Source organism: Aquarana catesbeiana, linkage group LG06 (genome assembly GCF_042186555.1).
Source record: "Aquarana catesbeiana isolate 2022-GZ linkage group LG06, ASM4218655v1, whole genome shotgun sequence".
Lineage (NCBI taxonomy): Eukaryota > Metazoa > Chordata > Amphibia > Anura > Ranidae > Aquarana > Aquarana catesbeiana.
In genome coordinates, this window is record NC_133329.1 from 153,597,225 (window position 1) to 153,612,202 (window position 14,978).

The 14,978-nt window shown below is 42.1% G+C and overlaps 1 protein-coding gene across 4 annotated transcripts in view; it reads left to right on the forward strand.

Annotated features, from left to right (window-relative positions):
• Positions 1 to 14,645, forward strand: part of LOC141101772 (phospholipase A2-like) — a 75,355-nt gene extending 60,710 nt beyond the window's left edge. For all 4 annotated transcript variants that reach the window (XM_073591077.1, XM_073591078.1, XM_073591079.1 and 1 more), the window contains exon 4: positions 13,480 to 14,645. In XM_073591077.1, the coding sequence (XP_073447178.1) occupies positions 13,480 to 13,667 (188 nt within the window). In that variant the 3' untranslated portion in view covers positions 13,668 to 14,645. The remainder of the gene's footprint in view (positions 1 to 13,479) is intronic.
• Positions 14,646 to 14,978: the final 333 nt, after the last annotated feature.

Sequence of the window (14,978 nt, forward strand, 5' to 3'; positions counted from 1 at the left end):
AGCGAGTGCCCCCCCTCCTGAACCATACCAGGCCACATGCTCTCAACATGGGGGTAGGTGCTTTGGGGCAGGGAGGCCCTGCGCCCCCCCCACCCCAAAGCACCCTGTCCCCATGTTGATGAGGACAAGGGGCCTCTTCCCGAGAACCCTGGCCATTGGTTGTCGGGGTCTGCGGGCGGGGGGCTTATCGGAATCTGGGAGCCCCCTTTAATAAGGAGGCCCCCAGATCCCGGCCCCCCACCCTATGTGAATGAGTATGGGGTACATCGTACCCCTACCCATTCACCTGGGGGGAAAAAAGTGTCAATAAAAAAAAAAAAAACACTAGACAGGTTTTTAAAGCAATTTATTAGGCAGCTCCGGGGGTCTCTTCTGACTTTGGGGGTCTCTCCCGACTTCTCCGCACTCTCCAGCCTCTTCTCTCGCTCTCCGGCCTCTTCTCCCGGTCCCTGGTTCTTCTGCCGGGCTCCTCTGCTATCTTCTGCTCTTTTGCTTGCTCTTTTGCTTGCTCTTTTGCTAGCGGTTGCCCGGTCTTCTCCGTCTTCTTCCCGGGGAATGATAGGGTGGTGATGTCATAAGGGGGCGGGGTCACCCGGTGACCACACCCCATGCCTATATAAGTCGTTGCGCACCACGTTGTGTCAACATTGGAAGAAGATCCGATGGGATGATGATCCCACTTGCGGTGCGACTTCTATTCAAATCAATGGGCTCACATAGGGAACCATTGATTTGAATAGAGTCAGAGAAACGCCTAATGAGATTTAACGCTCTTTTCACAGCGTTAACCCTCGTTTAACACCTTTTACCAGCATCTGGTGTTTCCAGGACTGCTCCTGAACGCAATTTTATGGCGTTCAGAAAACAGCCCATAAACTCCACTGCTGATAAAAGTCCAAAAATGTCCATGTGTGCATGGACACATAGGATAACATAGAGTGGCGTTAATGGGCTTTTGAAAAAAAACGCCCAAACTCCAAAAAACTGCAGTTTTTGAGCTCCAGTGTGCATGGAGCCTAACACGAAAGAGTTAATGTAACTCCTAAATATTGTTGAATTAAATCTAAAATGGGAACAGGCCTAGGAAGAGTTACAAGGAGCAGGGAAGTGGGTTCATTGTAAACCCTATAATACAGCAGGTATATGTAATGTTAGTAATTTTGTCTAAAGCAGAGCATGTTACAAGTGGGCTGTTTATGGAAAATATTTCTGTACGGTCAATTCAAAGTGGTATTTTATGACCACACAAAGTATACATGCAGCAATTACAGTCATTTTTGCTGCAAAACGTGCATTATGTGGCTTTATCCGGACATCCAAAGCCCTTCATATTTTTCTAATTTAAACACTAGAAATCTCAAAATAGTCTAACAGTTATATATAGGGAGGAAGTGGATTGACAGTTTATGTGGCACTGGACATCAGGTGTCCACTAAATAAGGTTTTAGTATTTCTGGAAAGTAATTTTAAGTGAACCATTCAAATATTTTAGATTTTTAAAAATCATGCCTCAGAACAGATACCACTAGTTGCATAGCATTATCCATGTCTGCCAGAAAATCCACCTTTATGTACTTCTTAATAATAGTTTTACTTTGAAAATGTTAAGAGTTCACATGCAGCTGTAACTAAATATCACCTTAATAAACCTGATTATACTTATTGTAAATCACAAAAGATGCAGTGCTCAGTATGGTAACTAAAGACTTTAAGAAGTATTATAAACCTCTTATAATCACTCCATCGAGTCACATGTTTAACCACTAGCCGACCAGCCGCCATCATTATATGGTGGCAGGTTGGCTCTCCTGTGCAAATCGCTGTAGCTGTACGTCAGTGCCCGGCTCTCGCTCCCGCTGCATGAGACTCAATGTCCGCCGGCGACCCGCGATCGCCTAGTACAGAGGCAGAATGGGGATCTTGTAAACAAGGTGGATCCCCATTCTGACAGGAGACATGACATATCTACTGTTTCCAGTGATCGGGAATAGTGATCTCTGTCATCCCCCCTACACTTAGAACACACCCAGGAAACACAGTTAACCCCAACCCTGCCAGTGTCCTTTTTACATTAATCACTGCATTTTTATAGCACTGATCAATGTAATAATGTCAAAATTCCCCAAAAAGTGTCATTGGGGGGTCAGATTTGTCTGCTGCAATGTCGCAGTCCCGCTATAAATTGCAGCTCTCCGCCATTACAAGTAAAAACAGTAAAATAAAAAATAAAAGTCCCTAAATCTATCCCATAGTTTATAGACTTGATAAGTTTTGCACAAACCAATCAATATACGCCTATTGCATTTTTTTTTTTACCAAAAAATATGTAGAACAATATATATCCGCCTAAACTGATGAATACATTTATTTTTTATTTATTTTTTGGATATGTATTATAACCAAAAGTAAAAAAAAAAAATTCTAAATTGTCACTCTGTTTGTTTATAGCGCAAAATATAAAAACCGCAGAGGTGATTAAATACCACCAAAAGAAAGCTCTATTTGTGGGAATAAAAGGACGTCAATTTTGTTTCGGTACAGTGTTGCACGACCCAGAAATTGTCAGTTAAAGCGACGCAGTGCCGTATTGCAAAAAATGGCCTGGTCATTAAGGGGGCAAGTCCTTCCGGGTCTGAAGTGGTTAATGCCCGGAAGTTTTTTATTTTGGACTGCACTGTGGACTACATATATTGTTTTTTGTCTTTTATTATGTTGTTTTTGACATACTATTATCAAGGTTTATAATACTTCTTATAGTATATATAGTTACTACCATATTGAGCACTGCACATATTATAAATGAAATAGTTTTACTTTGCTGCCAGGGCCTGACTTGGGGAAAACTGCTAACTTCCTTTTTCAGTAAGGCCACTTTCACACTGAGGCGCTGGCCATGTTGACGGTAAAGCGGCGCTAGTTTTAGTGGCACTTTACCGTTGTTTTAGCTGCGTTTTTCCTCTGCAAGCGGGGCGCTTTTAACCCCCCGCTAGCGTCCGAAAAAGGGTTAAAAGAAGTGCTTCGCCAGTACTGCCCATTGATTTCAATGGCAGGGCAGTTTAGGATCGGTGTATACATCACTCCCACACCGCCCCAAAGATGCTGCTTGCAGGACTTATTTTCCCGTCCCGCAAGCGCACCGCCCCAGTGTGAAAGAACTCGGGCTTTCACACTGGGGCTGAAGAAGAGGCAGTTTACAGGCGCTATTTTTAGCGCAAAAATGCCTCTAAAACGCCTTAGTGTAAAAGTACCCTAAGAGTGCCTCAGTGGCCAATAAGAGCATTGTATTTGGATAGTGAATTCCCAGAAATTAGGAATATCAGGCCCCAGTAACAAATTAAGCAGAGGGTCTATAAAATTGTGGTCCAGACTCTACCAATAACCAGTGGCAGGCTTAAAAAAAAAGTGGGTAGAGCTGGGACACATGCCTAGGGAAGATCCAATAGGATAGTTAACCCCTTGCTCCCAGATTTCCCACTTTTCCAAGGGTGAAACAGTGAGAAGACATCACCCCCTTGAGAACTCAAGGCAAGGCCCAGTCTAGCCTAAACAGATTATAGCCCTATCAATCCACACTCTTTGCTGTCCTGTCCCTGCACACAGGTTCTTGATCAAGAGAACTCCCCCTGAAAGAAAATCGACAATCTAAGCCAGAATTGTCTATTTAACAAGATAACGCTTTACTGTACATTTCCAGTACCGTAGATCCAACGTCTACAGAGGCATCTGTTACACCTCAGTTGCACATATTCTTGTAAAGTTTCAAATGGCTAAGCTCCCTTGGAAAAGCAACATGTCAGCAGCATAAACCTTCTTATACAGAACACTTCCCAAATAGGGTGGTGTGGCTTCCCTCCCCTTTCCATTGAGGAAAAGTGTAAGCAACCCCCCCCCCCCCCCCCCCAAAGGGAGGCACAAAGCCCTAATCAACATGCACTCATGTTGTCTTCTGTGCAGGCTCTAGACAGGAATGGTCCACCTGCTGCTCTGTTGCCCAGCCCAGTCACCCCCCCCCCACACACACACACACACACAGCTTATAAACCCTGAATGAGTGACATGAGAAGGTGGGCAAGCAACTTTAAGGCACAATCCCAACTTAAAGCAGAACTTCACCCAAAAGGGGAAGTTCCACTTTCCCGCCTCCTTACCCTCTAATCACTTTTGGGTGCATTTCTATTTTTTTGGGGAGTGGGTACCTGGTTTTGACAGGTACCCACTTCTGCTTGGCTCGCACATATGCAGCGGGAACCCGGCTGTGAAGCTGCAAAGAGTCACAGCTGATGTCCCTTTAGTAAACATGCCAGGACCAGTGACCCAAAGACCAATGAAAAACTGTCCCGGACGAGGTTGGCGCTGAATCCTTGGACAGGTAAGTGTCCTTTTAATAAAAATCAGCAGCTACAGTATTTTTGGCTGCTGACTTTTATTTTTTTTTCATACAGCCTATAGATCCTCTTTAAAAGGACCTTATATTCCACTACAGATTTAAGAGGAAAAAGCAAAGTCAAGCATGATAAAAATAAAGTTATGAAAAGGTGGAAAGTAAATATAATTGAAACAATAAGGTAACAGAACATATCTTACTGTTAATAAGTGTTAAATTGTGCCTGTGTAATTTATATTAGAATGCCACTCTAGTAAGAAAGAAACCAACATGATAGCCACTGTTTTCAAGTGTGCTTTCATTTTTCTCCTAAAACTATTCTTGCTCCATAGAAGGTAAAAGGGCAGACAATGTATTAGTCAGGTCTTATTTTCTAGCCATGTTTTACATTGCTTTATGTTACAGTATATTGTGGACACTGTATAGCATTGCACTAATATAGTCTCTGTTATAATAGAATGTAGGCCCTGATGTATATTTGCAGTGGCTAATCTGTGTTTTGTATTGTAGACTGTATTGTGCGGTTGTGTACAAAGTATTCTTTTTAGCTATAGGTTTTTTTTTGTTTTTTTATAAAGCACTGTGTATACTGTGCAGTGATCTACAATATAGTGCTATAGAAATGCCTGCTTAATAATTTGGTTTCTTGTCCTTTAATAAAGGGAGTGGAGGAGTGGTGCTTGGGAGGTGGGGCAGTGTTGAATGGTGCTTAGGAGGCGGACAGGCGAGTAATACCGCTTTTACTGAGACAAAAATTAAATATCTGCTTATGTATATCCAATATTATTGAGGAACGCTATAAAAAATAACACCCTTTGGTTGCACCATTATTACTATTCATAAGTTAGATATACTGTACATAGAAAAGCCATACCGCCCAACTTTTTGAGATGGGAATGAGGCACACCTATCAGCAAAAGCATGCAGGCATAGGACACACTCCTTGCCATGCCCCCTTAAAGGAGAATTGTACAAAAAAACAAGATTGGTTAAACCCACAAGTGCTTTTTTAACCACTACTTTTCCTTTATATTGGCTTTAGGAATTTACAAATGCAGCAATTTAGAAATCAGATGAGAGGTTTAGCGCTGGAAAACACCTTTTGATAGAAAAAAAGTGCATTTTATATACATTTATATAGATCAGACCAAAATAAGGGACAAATGAGGAGGAATGAGGGACAGAGGGGCATTGTTCCAAATCAGGGAAAGTTGGGAGCTATGGAAAAGCTTTGTATTGTACTAGTCAAAGCTATACTTGTTCATTGAAATAAATACCTCAATTAAAAAAAATCCAATTGCTATAAATGTACAATACATTGCAGTAGCAGTGTGGAGTACATCATGCGTCAGTACTGTGTAAAACTGAATTGCTACATTGGCAGTCTGTGGAGAACTACACCCCTACATTGGTGGTAAAAGGGAAAAGTGAGTGCAGCAGCAGTCAGCGGAAATGAATGCTAGTGTAATAGCAGTTGGTGGAGAAAAATAGGATTTTATAACAGCTTACCTGTAAAATCCTTTTCTTTGAAGTACATCACGGGACACAGAGCCATAGTAGTTACCATGTGGGTTATAGGCCACCTTCAGGTGATGGACACCGGCAAGCCTTAAATTAAAAAGTGCACTCCCTATATAACCCCTCCCACTGGTGGTAGTACCTCAGTTTTGTAGCAAAGCAATACATGTGTATACCAAGAAGGGAGGGACCTCTGTGTCCCGTGATGTACTTCAAAGAAAAGGATTTTAGAGGTAAGCTGTTATAAAAATCCTATTTTTTTATCGTACATCACGTGACACATGAGCCATAGTAGTTACTATGTGGGATGTCCCATAGCAATGCCAACTGAAGGGAGGGAGACACAACAAAGTAGGGCACCAAGAGACTAGAGGACTCATACTGCAACCTGCAGTACACTGCGCCCAAAGGCGATTTCCTCATACCTTTTCATATAAAGTGACAAGCGCGCATCCAAACAAAGCATATAATAATACAATGTATGTGAACCCAAAAAACGTGTTATAACACTGTTAATGTGACAATAATTTATATGTAAAATATTAATGAAATATTGTGTGAAAAATTGATGTATCCAGTCTTCAAACTATACCAACATGCTTCAAACACCGTTGTGAAAATAAGAATATACAAATATAGCCCTATATATACTAAAAATACCACCTAAAGTTGTGCTACTGTGATACAAACCACAATGTTGCTATAAATAGTGACCGGCAACAATGTAGCATCCACTCAACACATCAAACTCATGCTATAAAAAACAGTCTATAAGTGAGAATTTTTCTTATTGATTAACCTGTGTAAAACTTAAACAAGTCCACAAAAATATATTATGTTGATGATGGATCACACATCTTCTAATTGGAATAAACAGATGATCTTCCCGCTCACAGATATGGTAAAATTAACCAGTGATGGCCACCTGGATGTCAGTCACGGGGGATATCCTCATCCACTTCAACCGATCCGCAAACAGGCACTTTCTGTGTTGTTTTAATCACTGGTTTCCACTACCGCGGAGGGAAAGGTTAATTATCTCCCTTTGATCATCCACATAGAAACAGAACCCCTCAATAGAGACAAAACGAGGGAGACTCCATAGTGCAGATGTGTAACATTGGTTTATTTAAAAGTCATTTTCAAAATCGCTTAAAAAACTCCACAGCAAATAGTCACAGCAATGAACACAGCACACTGGGAACTGCAAATCAAAAACTTAAAACTGCACAGCAACCGGGAACTGGATAAAAAATCAGCTAAAAGACAGCAGACATGCAGCAGGGGAACGAACCAGCTGACTGCATGGGGAAAAGAAAAAAACGTGATGGCGACACAGCCTCTAGCTCCACCCGACGCGTTTCCCCTCAACAGGCATCCACTGGGAACGGAGACATGACTGGATTCTAACTCATACCTTTTACATCTACTTGATAGAATCTGGTAAATATATGGACTGAAGACCAAGTTGCGGCCTTGCAGATTTAAGCCATGGAGGCTTGGTGATACACTGCCCAAGAAGTACTAAAAGCCCTTGTGGAGTGTGCTTTAATATGAAAAGGAGGAATTTTCCTCCTAAAACCATAAGTTTGAACAATCACTTGACAAATCCATTTAGTAATAGTAGATTTTGATGCTGCCTGTCCTCTTTTAGGACCATCTGGCAACACAAAAAAAACATTTGTTTACGAATCTGAGCGGTCACTTTCAATAGACCTTGACCGCTCTCACCACATAAAGAAAATGTAGTGACCTTTCTTCCACAGAAAGGAAGTTCTGGAAAAAAATGAAGGCAGAACAATATCCTGGTTTAAATGAAAACCTGATACTACCTTTGGTAAGAATTCAGGATGAGGCCGCAATACAGCCTCATCCTTATGAACAACCAATACGGCTCCTTACAAGAAAGAGCAGCCAACACTGATACTCTTCTAGCAGAAGATATGGCAACCAAGAAAATTATTTTTCCCCCGTCAAAAGGACCTAGGGAATATCTCGTACTGGCTCCAAAAAAAGGCGGCTTCTATAAATAATAAATAAGTCCCAAGGGTTCAGGGGTGACCAAACTGGAGGATTAATCCGCGTTACCCCCTGAATAAAGTTACAAACCAGAGACAGGGAAGCAAGTGGTTGATGAAAAGAAAGACCGATAAGGCCGACATCTGGCCATCGATAGTACTCAAGGCCAGCTTCAATTCTAATCCTATCTGTAGGAATTCAAGGATCCTACCTATGACATATTTCCTGGGGTGCCAACCCCTGGTTTTGCACCAGGAGACATATGCCTTCCAGATTCTAGACTCTGGAGGCCAGCTTCCTAGCACTTACCCAAGTAGAACTACTGAGGCTAACCGCCCACGATCTTTCAGAATGTGGGTCTCAATAGCCAAACCGCTAACTTTAGTGTTTGTAAGGTAGGATGGAATACCGAACCTCACGAGAGAAGGTCTAGCCATAGTGGTAGGGTCCCCCACCGCCATCTTTACGATCTCGGCAAAACCAAGATCTCCTGGGCCACGCCTTCCCTTCTTGCTTGATCCTGCAAAAAAGGTGCTGAAGCAGCAGAACAGGAGGGAACATATAGATCAGTAAAATACTCATCCCATGGAAAAAATCAAGGCATCTGTTTCGCATTTCATTGGATCCCTTGTCCTTGACACAAAATTCCACATCCGGAACTTCCCATCTTCTGGTATATCAACAGAAACATGTCGAGGTGAAAGGACCATTCTCCCAGGAACAATTGTTGGCGACTCAAGTAGTCCGCCTGTCAATTCCTATTTCTGCAATGAAAATTGCTAATAGGCAAAGAATGTTGTTTTCTGCCAAGATACAATATGATTCATCTCTTTCTGGGCTGCACAATTTCTTGTGCCCCTTTGGTGAATGATAAAAGCCACAACTGTGGCACTGTCGGATTGGATCCTGATAGGACAATTCCATAGATTGAGCGTCCAGGCCTCAAGGACCAGGCGTACTACCCGAATCTCTAGAATATTGATGGACAAGGTCATCACTAATTTGGACCATTTCCCTAGGACAGATGCTTCTTCCAGGACTATTCCTCAGCCCAGAAGGCTGACGTCTGTTGTTACCACCTTCCAGGTAACTGGTAGAAAGGATTCCTCTTTTTGAAGATTCTTGGATATTAACCACCAATTGGGGCTCTGACGCACATTGGGGGATAAACGCATTAGGAAGCCCAGAGCTTGGGCCTTCTTGTTCCCAGTTGACAAGATACTGTTTTTCAGCAGTCTTAAATGAAACCGCGCATAAGGAACAGCCTTGAAAGAAGCCACCATCTTTCCCAACAAATTTATGCAAAGCCGAATAGAAGGATTCTTCTTTGACTTGAGTAACTTAATCAGTTCCCTTATGGAACTGATCCTTTCCTGGGGAAAAAAACATCCTCTTTTGAGCTGTATCGATGATCAGCCCCAAGTACTGCAATCTCCTTGATGTATTTAAGGAGGATTTCTCTAGGTTGAGAATCCAACCTAGGTATTCCAGGTAGCTAACTGTGGTGACCAAAGTTTGGATTAGGCGGGTTACCGAATTGATCTATGAAGAGAAGATCTAAGTAGGCTAGTATTGTTATACCTTGAGCCATTACCCTGGCTAAAGGAGGAGCCAAGACTTTTGTAAACACTCGAGGTGGAGTAGCTAGACCAAAAAGCAGAGCTACAAACTGAAAATGAAGATTTTCTACCTTGAAGCGTAAATTTCTGGTGAGCGGGGAAAAAAAACGGCACATGGAAAAAGCATCCTTGATGTCGATTGGTGCCAGAAGTTCTCCCCCTTGTAGGACGGAGACTACTGATCGGATTGACTCCGTGCGAAAAGACTGGTTATTCAAACCCGGTTTAGATCTTTGAGATCTAAAATGGGTCTGAGATCCCCGTACGGTTTTGGAACTGTAAAAAAAGGTTTGAAAAACCCTAATCCTTGCTCTACCAAGGGGACCACCGATATCACTCTTTGAGACAAGAGATGATCCAAAGCTAGAAAGAGAGACTTCTTTTCACTGGACCTCTGGGATCGTTTTGATCTGAGAAAACGATGAGACGTGAACTCTGTCAATGTTCCTGCCAGACCCATGAAAACTGTAGAAGCCTCCCCCCCACTCGAGCGAGTGGGGGCATTCTTTCATAAGGCTTTAGTATTTTGTTTTGTGGGTTATCTCCCCCAGGTCCTCTTTTGACCCTGGGACTGACCCTGAGGTTTACCTCTTGAATCCTGATGGTGGAGGCCATCGTGACTGCCTGGAGGCAGATGCCCCTGGCACTGGAGAACAAGCATACATTGTCTCAAAATAACCGTTCACCATAAAAAGGGAAAAAGGCCAAGAGCTTATTACATGGCACTTCGGCTGACCATCTTTCAACCATAGGATTCTATGCACATGTACCAGCCTTAGCATGAGCCGTGAGGCCTGGAGAATAGAATCTTTCATAGCGTCAACTGTAAAACAGATCAGGAATAACTTTGAAAACCTCTATAAACTGGTCCTTTAAGAACTGCGATACTCTGAACGCCAGCGCAGGTTTGAATGACTGAACCTGTGAGCGAAATATAGTTTTTTTTGTTTTTCTTTGTTCTTTTTAAAAGGAACTCCAGCATCTTATCTGTTGGACCCTTTAGCATATGAGCATTGTCTACAGGACAAATCAGGTTTTTGTTTACAGAGGATATAGCAGCATTAATTGCTGGAACTCCCCATAAAACCCTTCCTCCATAGAATAAAGTATTGAGAACTTTTTCAGAGGAAAAAAACTGTTTATCTGGGTGCTCTCACTCGGAATACATAAGCTTTCTTAGCCATGAATGGGATAGAAAAAGCATGAACAGATTGGGGGGGCTTTTAGTGAACCCTAAGCAGAAGTGGGCTCATCGACTGCATTACTGGCAGTGAACATGTGGAGCGGACCAATTCAGTGAGTGACTGTAAACAACCTTTCCTGCGAGCTTGATACTTCACATCAGGTTCTTCGGAAGAGGAGACATCAGCCTTTTCCTGGTCCTAGAGAGAAATTATATATTATATTATATATTTTCAGTCACTTTTTTAAGAAAGCTCTGGTGTTTTTTATTCATAAATATTAATTTTGAAAAACTCAATTTTAAACATATTCATATGTTCTGATTAGTCATATCACATGATTGTTGCCTTTTGTCTTAGCGCAGTCTTTTTTTGATTTTTTCTTCTTATGTTTGTGTGCACGCCTCACGATAAGATTGCAGCTTAATATTTATTTCACTCTGCTAATCATTAGTAGAACAACCTTTATGTTAGCGCGGTATTGTTTATGGTTTATCTAGAGAGAAATTCGCCATCTCTCGCTCCTTGTTCCTCAGTATGAGGGTCCAGAGCAATGGACCGGGCCTGTTACGCTCAGTCCCACTCTGGGATGCGATTAAAGCATCAAACTTTTACTTCAAGCTTAAAATGGTTGAAGAAAAATCCTCCTTAGTAATATACACAGGGCCTGCAGTGTTTAAGAGCAGCTGCAACACTTGCCCCTCTGATGGCTCACCGTGACCAGCCATATTACTCCCAGGGGAGGATGCCATCTTACTGGGATGGATCTAGGCTTCCGTGTGACTAAATAAGTCTTTCTAGAGCCCTTTATTTAGGTTTTTTTTTACCCCCCTTCTGCCATAGCCCGATGCACAAAGCAGAGGTACTACCGGAAGGAATGTATACACTGCTTGGGCTTTAGTCCAGCATAGTTGCTGCTATTAATGCCCAGCCTGATGCAGCAGTAAAAATGTGTCAAAGGAAATGCCTGTGTCACCAAACCTCTTAACGCCACCTTTTGCTCTTGTGTCCCTCCACAGCCTGCAGCAACACAAAAGGTGCTTTTAAAACCTTGCCTCAAGTTGGGCGTCGGAGGACACCAACGCCACTAAGCCCCACCCCTTAGCGTGAGACGGCGAGTGCTCAATACAGCCCCCAGTGGTGACACATAGGCATTTACAACAGACAACATTTACTGATCTTAAAGGAAACATTCATAAGAAAATTCAAAAAAATTTCTTAGAAAACTCCACTTACCTTTCCCGCCACAGGGTTTTCTGTGGTAAACCAACAGACCCAATCTTCACCCTTCACGGTGGGTTCCGTTAAACCTTCAGGAGCTGGGGATCCTCAGGAAACCCACTATCCTGGACTTGTAACAGCACCTCCGCCAGTAAAACTTTATGGCCTTACTACCAAAAAGTACTGGATCCCGGGGTCCAGCTCTCTAAAAAGAGAAGCATTTACAGGCAAAACCTCGTTTCTTCGGATACGGTTACCGTTCATTTTGGCCAAAAGAGACACTTTGAATGGATCCAGTCAGCATGGCTAGCCCCAGCAAGGATTGCTCCAGAGGAGCTCATCACAGCACATCTTCACTCGTGACCAACACCTTAGACACTGGCGAAAAAACTGAGGTACTCCCACCAGTGGGAGGGGTTATATAGGGAGTGCACTTTTTAATTTAGGGCGTGCCAGTGTCCATCACCTGAAGGTGGTCTTTAAACCACATAGTAACTACTATGGCTCTGTGTCCCGTGATGTATGATAAGAAATACACTTTCAGTGGTGGCTGACAATTAGCACTATTAGTACTCACCTCTTACTGTGAGCCAGTGGAATGAAAAAAAAATTAAAAATTAGGTTATTTGAAGGAAAGGTAGGGTGTCCTGAGACATTTTTCATCTGGCCGCATCACCATAAAGCTGGTAAAAGTAAGCAGCTCTATTACAGCCTCTCAACCTTATTACCCCAGAGGAAACCTTAAAATAATTTTAAGTCTTTGGCAACCCCTTCTAAAAGTTACTGACGACAGTGGAGAAATTGCCCCTTACATTGGTGGTCAGTGAGAAGAATGGCACCCTTTCAAACAGCTAAAAAAGTAATTGGTGTTGTGCTACCTGCCTATGCAAAGGTGTGTTAGCCCCTAGACTAGGCAAGCACCATCAGATTGGGGGGGGGGAATTTTACAATGCCTCATGGGACGTGTAGTTCTTCAACAGCTGGAGGGCCATAGTTTGGAGATCCCTGCCCTAGAGCATTGGTCTCCAAACTATGGCCTGGGGGCCAGATGCGGCCCTTTGCTTACCTTTATCTTGTCCATGGGGCACTATTCCTCCCACTGACACCAATGATGGGGCACTATTTCTCCCACTGACACCAATGATGTGGCACTACTCCTCCCACTGGCACCAATGATGGGGCACTATTTTTTGCACTGACATCAATGATGGGGCACTTTTCCTCCCACTAATGCCAATGATGGGACATTTTAATTCCTATTGATGCCAGGGCAGTTTCTACTCACACTGGCCACTGTTCAGTCCCCACAAAGTCTGAAAGACAGTAAACTGGCCCTTTGATCATAAGGTTTGGAGACCCCTGCCCTAGAGCAATAGGTCATGCTGAAACTGGATGGCTGCAATTTCCATGGCCTTTTCAAGACACAGTATGTGTTTAGTATTATTCTGTCTTCTATAATAAGTAGATAAATGATTAAAATCGCAGCTATGATACAACTGGATTTTAACTAATGAAAAAAAAAATGTTTTTCTTTCAGGTAATACAAATGACCACTGCCAAAGAATTCTGTGCCATTGTGATAAACAATTAGCTGAGTGTTTGAGAAAAGCACCTTACAAAAACAAGTATATTCTGTATCCCAATTTTTTATGTGATAGCAAGACCCCATCCTGCTTTTATAGAGAATGGTACCCACATCGCAGAGAGGAAGCACGTGCTGAATAAACATCCGTTTCACGGAATGTGACTTGTGTGAAATCTGTCTCGACGCTTTCCATAGTGATTGGATGAAGGCAACAGAGTTATCCGTGTGGATTTAAATGATGGGATATGTCCCTGACACTAATTAAAACAGAAGAATCTACTTGGAGAAGCAGTAAATTGCCTTCAACACAAACATCAGAATTTTTTTTTGTAAACCGAGATAAGATATGACCAATTCAGAGCATTTGTTGCTGTCCCATGATCGATTGCTTGATTATGTTTTAAAGAGAAAGTAAACTTTGTTGGGGGGGAAACTTTTGCCACAGTTGCAGGTATGGCACACACCTACCTTCATCTATCCTTTCCTTCAGTGATGATGGGTCCAAGCACCTGTCACTGTTGCGTCCCCTGCTGCAGCCATCTCTGCTTACGATTATTTGGGGTCCTGTGGAGAGCTTCAGCAATTGAGCTACCACTAATAATGTGACTTCTGCACTTGCACACAGAAGTTACATCATTCCCCACCACATGGCCCAATGAGCTGAGAGTGTGCACTGCACATGCGCTGTACAGCTACAAAGAAAATACAAAAATTCTAGGTGGAAGAGGATGAGACTTTGCATGTTTCTTCTGACAAAAATCCTTACCTTGTAGCATATTTTATTTTTTTAAAAGTTTAATTCTGCTTTAAATTGCACTTGCTTCCATTGCCTGTCATATGTTTCAATGGATGTAACTGATTGCTAGCAATGTTAGTTTTCCTGCATGCGCCCTTTATTGGGGGCATTTATGGGTAGCTTGGGAGGTCTCCCATCAGCTACTCTGATAAGGCCCACTATCCTTACTTATAAGCAATAATTTCAGGTTGTAAAAAAAAAAAAAAAATCACTGGCTTTTATATACTATTTGGATATATTTTTTAAATTATGATTAAAATCTTTTTTGTTAAAGCATTTGTTCGTTCTATAAAACTAAAGAAGCAATAAAAGTTTAACACACTGTCTTGATTCATTTGGGTCAGTTTCTTTGTATGTGGTAAATATGTTTTGTTCACAAATTCTGCCACATTTGATATCGCTGCATCCTTTCCAAACATTGCAGGAACCAATATCTGCAACATATAAGAAGTTCACACTCTAAAGACAAGTATTCCATTTTGAAGTGGATTCAAAGTTTGTTTGACTGCAGTATATACTGTATTCAGTGGCGTGTCATGAAATCAGTGGGTACATGTGCAAGATAAAAAAGTGGGCCCTGGGCATTGATAAAAAAAAAAAAATAATTTTTAAAAAAGGGGTCGTGGCTTAGATTGCACTAAATATGACATGGCTC